This window comes from Carassius gibelio, chromosome B3 (assembly GCF_023724105.1).
Source record: "Carassius gibelio isolate Cgi1373 ecotype wild population from Czech Republic chromosome B3, carGib1.2-hapl.c, whole genome shotgun sequence".
Lineage (NCBI taxonomy): Eukaryota > Metazoa > Chordata > Actinopteri > Cypriniformes > Cyprinidae > Carassius > Carassius gibelio.
In genome coordinates, this window is record NC_068398.1 from 8,255,757 (window position 1) to 8,265,027 (window position 9,271).

Below are 9,271 nucleotides of genomic sequence, written 5' to 3' on the forward strand. Positions count from 1 at the left end.
AGTTGCTGTATCAGTGCCACAGCAAAAAAAAAAAACTAAATTTGTTATCTGTATTTAATGCAAAGCAATAAAAAGAACAGTTAATATGCAATGTATTTGTTGATGTTTTTACATGTGTGCTGAATAGAAACAATATAGCTTACAATGTGACATGGAGAGTCTGATTCGCAAACAGATCAGTCATGTGCCATTTTTGCCAGTTCCCCTTCAGGTACTCGGACTGCGTTGGAAAATGCTATGAGAACGCCTTCAGTGAGGCCTGGGGAATGGAGGCATCCCCCCGAGGTGGTGAAGCAGATATGGAGAGTTTTTGACTAGGCTCAAGTGGCCATGTTTGCCACTCAAGAGACGTCGCACTGTTCCCTCTGTTTCTCTCTGACTCATCCAGCTTCTCTCGGACTAGACACTATGCTACAGACTTGGCCGAGGCTTCATCTGTATGCCTTCTGGAGAGAGTACAGCGGGACGAGGTCCATCTGCTGCTAGTGGTCCCATTCTGGCCGGGCCAAGTATGGTTTTTGGACTTGGTGTCCTTTTTCAATGGCTCTCCATGGGAGATTCCTGTCAGGTGGAACCTCCTCTCTCGGGTGGGGGGCACCATTATTCACCCCCACCCGGGGCTGTGGAAGCTGTGTGTGTGGGGCCGCCACGCTTCGAGTGGAGTGAGCCTTGACAGCCCATAGCTACTGGTCTTTCAACCGAGGATGTTAAGACCATCCTCCAATACAGAGCTCCCTCTACAATGAAACTGTACGCCTTGAAATGGAAGCTTGTCTCTTCTTGGTGCAGGGAGTCGGGGACCACCAGCTCGACACAGTTATCAGCCCAGTTGGTATAGTGCTGGAGTTCCTGCAGGCCAGATTCTACACAAGGTCTACGTGGTGGCCATAGCAGCCTACCATGCCCCTCTTGGTGGTCAGTCCATGGGCATGAACCCACTAGTTACAGGTTTCCTCTGTGGTGTGCTGAGGCTGAGGCTTCCAGTATGATCGTGCCACAATAAGACCTGGCTGTGGTGCTAGAAGCTCTCTGTAAACCTCCTTTCGAGCCCATTGAATAATTTTTTTGATTGTTTCCTCTCTATAAAGACTACCTTTCTTCTTGATATCTTTCTGATAGAGTTGGTGACTCTCAGGCCCTCTCCATGGTCATCTCTTTCCAAGACTTTGTGCCCGGATTGGCCTAAGCGTTTTTGTACCCCAGGCTGAGGTATGTCCCTAAGATCCCTTCATCTACACCATGGCCTGTCATACTCCAGGCCTTCTGTCCTCCTCCATTTCGGGAGCCTGACCAATCGGTGGATTGTGGATAATATCTCCCTCGTCTAAGAGACCTCTGGCCTCCCCTCGCCCCTGGGGGTCAAGGCTCACTCCACTCGAAGCATGGCAGCCCCATAGGCCTTCCTGTCAGGTGCCTCTATGCAGGACATTTTTAACGCTGCAGGTTGGTCCACACCACTCATGTTTGTGAAATTTTAGGACCTTGATATGCATGCCACTCCCAGCTCCTCTGTTCTCTCGCCTCAGTTGTGCTCTTCAAACACTAGGCAGGGATTTGTAAGTCTGGTGGCATGGGCATACTCATTCTCATAGTGTTTTCTGATGCAGCTCGAGGTCATGAAGGAAAATGTCTCCAGGTTACGCATGTAATCATGGTGCCCTGAGGGAACGGGATGCTGTCTCCCTGCCATACTTTGGGCATCCCTGAGAGTGCTTCATTTCCCAGAAGTTGGTACTGTATCAACCTCACATGCTTCGTCCAAGCTTCCTGGTCTCTATGTCACCCTGCCCGTGATGTCTCGCCCATCCATTAGACTGATTACACACGTGATTCAGAGCATGGTCACGCTGAAGGCATTCCTATAGCATTTTCCGACACAGCATCTTGTTCCCTTGGGGAACCACTGTTACATGCTTAACCTAAAGATGTTTTTCATGGGGTTCTTTTTCTATCGAAACATACAGCACGATCAGTGTAGTCTGAACAAATTACTCATGTAATCCAATTCTTTTTAGTGAATAAAAAACAAACAGCCCAACCAGTGTAGTTTGATTCCTGAACAAATTCCCATATGAGCATATTAGTGAATCAAAAAACATATGAGCAAATATTGTGGTCTGATTCCTCAATAAATGACTCATGTGAGCCGGTTGTTTTTAGTGAATCAAAATTATAAAATGCAACCAATGTAGTATGATTGTCAAACATATGACTCAAATGTGTTCTCAAACTAATGGTTCTTTACAGTCATTCAGATATATAAAATGCGAGCAGTGTAATCTGATTCTCCAACAAATGATCCTTATAAGCTGATTCTTTTTTAATTAAAGTGTAATCTGATTCCCAAACAAATTATTTATACAAGCCAGTTCTCACAGTCTGATTATCAAACAAATTACTTATATGAAATGATTATTATTATTCTTTTTTTTGTAAATACCAAACAAATGACTTAGATGTATATGAGCTAGTGTTTTTTAGCATCCTATTGTGAATATTGATTCCTGAACAAATGACTCTTAAGTGTTTGTTTATTTAATAAACACTTTTTAAGAATTAGTTACGAGTTTGATCCAGTCTAATGAATACTTCACTGAACTGAATCACTCAGAGTGGTTACTGAATTTGACTTGATTTTATACTTAATATATTATACATACACAATACTCAATTTTTGTTTTTACCATATTTAATGAAAATGCTATAATTTCAGACTTATGTTGGGCATTAGCTGCTAACAGACATGCAGTTATGACAATGAACTAGTGTAAATGTCAACATTTACCTGAATAACAGAGTTTCATTAACATCACATCATTGGCTTCCAATAGAAGATAAAGCTAAAACCAACAGCCTATTAATTAGGGGCATCTGTGTCAAATGAGTTGGTCATAATGTTGATTGGTCATAAGATCAAGTCCAGTTGACAGGGGAACTAACAGTACTGCACCACTGGGGGAGTTAACATGCTTCTCAGTTTGGGTCTTGGAAGTAAATTATGCCTTACATCTTTAGTTTCAAATACGTGTATAGTAATTGTCATACTAACATCAATACCTCCTCTCACTATAAAACAAATCAAACACTGACTACAAAATAAAGAGTTTTGACATCAATTACAGATTCTGCTTCTTCGTCCCAGCTTGCAGTCAAATCTTTTTGGTAAACAAACTATAGGATGCGTTGTCTGTTACAGTAGAACTTTTCTTCATTTCAAATGTCATCAAAGTCTCTTCCAGATGCATCTCTCTTTAAGCGTCTAGTTGTTTGAGCAATGTGACTAGCTGTCAACTCTTTTCTAACTATCTTGCTTCATATCTTTGATTGTTGTTTGGAAGCTTAATTAAATTCGTTCTTTAAGAGAAGACGTTAATCCCTTGTGGAGTCAGCTCTGAATAGATTCCCTCGGTTCTTTCTGCAGTGGCCTATTTGGGTCTGTGCCATTTAAGAGAGCGGGTAAACAAATAATTATCCACATTAATGTGCTGATATTCAGGCCCATCTGGAAATCATCAACAAGTACAAGCCTTTATTGCATCAGTCATGCAATCAAATATAATCTGGATTTCGAAGCTAGTCAAAGTGGAGGAGAACTGAAAACTATGTGTGCAGTTACTTGAAAATAAAGAAGGCCGATGCATAAATTAGCCCAACATTTCGACTCTGAAATGAGGACACCTGGGTAATGTGCTTTAGTTGACTGCCAATAGTTTGATGTCTCCTCAGATCGGTTTATTGTGGCCTGTCTGGTGAGAAGTAAAAATCAAGCTATATGAGGTTAGAGTCGAGCTAACGCTGAGCAGATGTTCTTGCATGAAGATCCCAAAATTCAGCCAATATGATATTGATAAAGAAATGGTTGCATGTGTATCTTACACATAGCCTCCTTCATACAGCAGACATACATTATTATTTAATTCTCTGCTGTGCTTCATTTGATGTTCCCAGTCAAAAATGATGGGACTTTTAAAAATAGCTTTTAAATCTCTCATTATGCTGTAGTATCACCAAATCTTGGATTCTATCTTTTCATCAACTTGTTTTCTTTAAGTTAGCACAGTTTTTGCATTTATTTTTGGAACCGATTGCTCGTAGGCCATTGTGCATGCACCCCGGTTATTAAGTGGAAAAAACCACTATTTGTGGATCATTTTGGAAATGTTCGCTCAAAAATGGAGGTGCATGAGCACAGATCAATGAGACCAATGAACGCAAAGTTGGTAAGTTTAAAATCTTCTCTGAGTCTAAATGACTGGAACACAACATGAGGGTTAAAATAAATAAACAGTCTCTAAATGCTTCTGAGATTTTATTTAATTTTACACTATGGCTTTGCATGTATTATATGTTAATTCAGTATTCTTGTATCACTATATTGTGCATACTGTATATTATATATACTAACTTGAGAGAGGGATGGTCAGTGCACATGCATGTATGTATACTCAATTCAATTTAATTATAGCCACTGACATGAACACGTAAACAAATACCTTTAATAAGAATAACAACAACAAAAATTCTATATTTTCATGAAATTGTAGAAACAAATTGGGTTTTATACATGCACAGGGCATTAGATTTTGAAACTGTCTTATGTTAATCAGTCAAATGGACACAAATATTGGCTAAATATCACTGATTTATCGGCCTTGACAATATATAAATCTATCACTGATGATTATTTCATTACTGTTCTTATTTAAATGTTGTTCACACAGTTTAAAAAGACTGTGCAAACAAAGTAAATTTCAAGAAGGAAAATTTGATGCAATTAATCAGTGCCAATCAAAATGCTTTACAATGCAATGACTTCACATGCAACTCGCTCTGCAGTAAAACGTTATTCTGTACACGAAATAAGTTGCATCCAGCACTATTGTTCTATATTTAACCCCTCAGAGCTTTTGTTCTCTTTGACAGACGACATGTGGGCGGCGACTGTCGTCCTGTGACAAGCTCGCGCAGTGGAACAATTTCAGTAATGGCATGTTACATGTGCATGTGTCGCCTGTAATCCCAATAACACTGTTATTCTACACAACACTTCATTATCCCCCGTCATAATGGGGTGTATCCAGAACACTTGTTTTGAAAGTTTGAGTGCCCCGGGGTCAAAGTTAAACTGTGCATTATGATACTGCATGTCTAGTGTATCTTTACTATCGAGTAAATCGAGTGATAAATTAGTTGCACCATAATGCAGCCATCCAGGAGAACATGCAGCACAGTTTCCAACAAACTTCTCAAATCCATATGAACAACTTGAAGTATTATTTTCCTCTCATAAAGCTATACACACACAGTCGCATGACGCGCTCGAGCCGAATGAGAAGAACTAGAGCGCGTGCTGTTTCACATCCAGAGTTTTTGGGCAAGTCTAAAACACCCCAAAATGATTCAGAAACAATTATCGCCTGGCATACTGTCAATCTAAACCCCTCTCTCCATGTTTACCAACATTTTAAAACAGAAATAAGAAGAGAAAAGTTGATTTACACGGCACGTACCATTGTGAAGCGGGGAATATTGCCAACAGTCTCAAAGACCCATTTTACTCCGTTAGAAAAAAAAACTTTTCCCCGAAAAAAAGCAGCGTGGTGGGAGAGCAAAAGCAAATGAGTCGGTTTTCTCCGTTGATACCGGAAGCAGAAGAACCGGGTTGCAGGACGGGCCCGTGGATCGCGGAAAATTGCCAACTTTTACGCACGGAAAACTTTCGCGGGGATCGTTTCGGTACAAAAACCTTAAACAAAACTGCGCTTTCGGATGAATCCGGGGAAGACCGTTCCTCCGTTCACCCAAGCTCCCCGGTACGAATCCCTCCCGGTTCCAGCGTCTGTCTCTCCGGTGGTTTGAGTCGCTCGCGCCGTGCGACAGCAACTTTCCGCCTGCGCAGCTTCAGCTCACGGGCTCTGTGCGAATTGGTGCTCGATCGCCATCCATCCCACTGGAGACCTCCTCAGGCTGATCTCCATGACCTCCTCCTCGGTGCACGGATTACTCGATCAATTATTATGGAGAGGACGTCATCTCGCGCAAAGTGGATATCGCGGAATCAAAAGCGATGCGTGAAAGCAATACAGACTTTTACGTCGCTGAAACGAATACCGGCGGCGCGCTAACGTTTCAAATATCTAATTAATGTATGTTAAGTAGCCTGGGTAAGAGTAGTTGCCAAAATAAACGTGCTAGCCGTGCGTGGCCCGTGCAGAACGCTCGGGTTGATCTGAGGATGGACTCGTGCAGTGGCTGGTGAATTATTAATAACCGGGAGCGCTTCACAGTCTGTCGTGTTCACAGAGGAACCAGAACGGCAGCTGGGGGTTTAAGGGAATTAAATACGGGCTTGGAGTGAAGCAGGGACGGCAGGGGATTATACCGTTCACCGGAGAGAGAGAAAGAGAGAGAGAAAGAGAGAGAGATGCAGAGATGGATGAAGTGTGTGGGTTTTTGTTTGCAACCACGATGTTAAATAGCAATGCACGACTTCAGGTGTTTAGTGTGATGTGTCTGTAAATTGTGTAATAACAGTGAAAACTAAACCCCAATCGTGCACTGGTGTGAAAGTGTTTAAAGTGAACAGGTGTGTGCAGCTTGGTCACTTCTCAAGTATTTAAACAAATATTGTTTAAAATATCGTGCAATCAGACAAATGCCTTGCTATCGGCATCATGGGGTTTAAAAGAGTGTAAAATCTCGAGTGATGCTTTAGATGAGCAACAAGGTAGATTCATTTTGATATGAGGTAAATTATAGCGAATTGAAAATCTACTTCTAATTCCAAACGACGTGGGAAGGAAACACATTGTTACGGTTAACGGTAATTTGCTAAATGTAGTCGGGCTCGTTTTGTCGTCTCAGTTTTAATTAATTCCACGTGTGCCAGATGTGTCTCAAGGTAAACTCGCAAAGGTCGTCTTATTTGAGCGGATTCCGCGTTAATTACGGCTGTTATTAATTAACCTTTTTTTTTTATTAATTAATTCAATTCAACATACCTGGGCTGTAAAACAGAAGAAAGACCTCCACACGACCTGGAAGAGACACGCTGACCTTCAGTGAAGCCCTGATGCGCGCTCGGATGCACCTGCCAACTGCTTTAGCAAGCAACATACATTTTCTTTTTGTCAAAATAATACATGCACACTAGAATACATTCATAAATAAAATAAAATTATAAATCCTTGCATATATAAAGAGTGACAGAAACTATATGTATTTTAGCATTCATAAATGTCATTTTATAGATAGTAGATTTTTTTGTTCCTATTTTTGTTTAATATTGCAATTGTATCTATTTAAAAAACAAATGCATGCGATGGTATTTCTTTTGCATCTCAAAATAGGCCTACTATGAATATGACAGAAAAATACAATGAACCAAAGCAGATAAAAGATTAAACAAAAAGCACATAAAGGAAGAAAAGGAACGAAATTATCTTCGATAAATCTTCAGTAAATCACTTTGAGAAAAGAATGGATATAGGAAAAAGAAAAAAAGGTTGATGTTCATTAAACACGAGTTGTTTGAAACCGAATATATAACACAGAACAAACACAGCAAACCATGCTCTGTATATTTATTTAATCATTTTCGATTTACATTTACGTTATTTAAAATGTATTTTCTTTATTTGGCATCATTTTCTATATTTAGACTTTAATATGTGTTTTTACATTTCTGGAAACACGCCATAGCATATTTTCCAGTAAGCCAATAAAAGTAATCGATACTTAAAAATATTCTTTACTAATATTCGTCGGTGCATTAAAAATGAAAGGACCGTCAGAAACACAAATACGCCTCAGAGCTTTCAGAACCACACCTTTAAAACAACATAATAATAATTAAAACCTCAGTATTTACAGGTCACAATACTTCTAAATATATAAAGAAATAAAATGAATGACTGACAATATCAATAGCTATATGTAATAGCCTTATATAACAATATATTTGAGAATATATATAGCTATATATATATCCGTTTAAAATAATTTTAATATATTAATAATATATAAAATGGTCAGTATGACAAATCACTCCGTGTATTATGAGCAATTATTGCTCTTTTAATTTACTGTATTTATATATTTCATTGATTAAATATAGGCTATGACTCTACGATGTTAAAGGTTTTGTAAGTACAAACATCAGTTCGGTAATTGATATAATCTAACTGCCCTAAATCACATCTCTGTCCAAAGAGGGAAAACCAACAAATGTGTTACTAATTCAGTTTAAACGAAATTATATTAAACAGTGTAATTATTACATAGCCTAAGTTTTTATTATGCTCACGATTTCATTATTTAACTAACGAAAAGCACGTGTGACATCATCGACTACCGGAGAAAAATGAACACTGGACTGTGCAGAATTAAAATATAGATCATTTTTAAGCAATAACAGCAAACTCTTCAAAGTGCCATTTAAATTACGTCATTATTACGGACATAATAAAACATATCTAATGTTAAACAGTGCGCAAATGAAATTATAGGCCTACACATGAGAATAGATGACGGAGAATTTGTCTTGGATTTCTGTCTTAAAATAAATCTGAACACTTGAATGCAGACGATTACAATTAAATAAAGCGCGGGGAAAACAGCGGAATCACGAGCACTGGCTGAATCATCGGCTATTGATGATGGTGTCATGTTTTCCCAAACATTTTTGAAGGGTAAGATCAGAGCTACACGTTGGACGGAAGGAAGGAAGGACACACTGATGATGTGCAGGTGCATCTCAGACGGACTAAACAAGGGTTTCTACCAACAGACAGAGAGAAAAAAACTCAATAAGCATGACTTACAAATATTAGAAATGACCCACTAACAAGTGAGCTAAACATTGCGTTATTGATTTTACCAACACTGCAAACGAGAGGACAGAAAAGACGTTTTAATGTCATTTACAAGGGTTACAACAACTAGTGGATATCCAACGAATCTTTATTAAAACCGACAATATATTTAAATTACACAACTATTTAAATTCAAATGTAAAATGTGTTATTAAACGTGCATGATTTATTGTATCATTCTGGCCTAAGAAAAATCTTGGAAGAAAAAATGTAGTTGACATTTTTTTTTCTTCTTTTGTACACGCACGCACGCACACAATAGTCTGAGAAATATGACCCATGTGACCTTTATGCCTTTACAGGCCAAACAAAAACAAAAACTTACTGCTGTAGTAATCATTTATTAATAATTGTTTTTCTTATGTTTATGATTAATACATTTTTAGCAAAAAAATATA

At 38.8% G+C, this 9,271-nt stretch overlaps 1 protein-coding gene across 4 annotated transcripts in view; it reads right to left on the reverse strand.

Moving 5' to 3' along the window:
* nfixb (nuclear factor I/Xb) overlaps positions 1-6,274 on the reverse strand; it is a 132,597-nt gene extending 126,323 nt beyond the window's left edge. The window contains exon 1 of one of the 4 annotated variants that reach the window (XM_052550230.1): positions 5,511-6,274. In XM_052550230.1, the coding sequence (XP_052406190.1) occupies positions 5,511-5,513 (3 nt within the window). In that variant the 5' untranslated portion in view covers positions 5,514-6,274. The remainder of the gene's footprint in view (positions 1-5,510) is intronic. The other 3 variants (XM_052550227.1, XM_052550238.1, XM_052550239.1) reach the window with 3 other exon arrangements.
* Between the last annotated feature and the right edge of the window lie 2,997 nt (positions 6,275-9,271).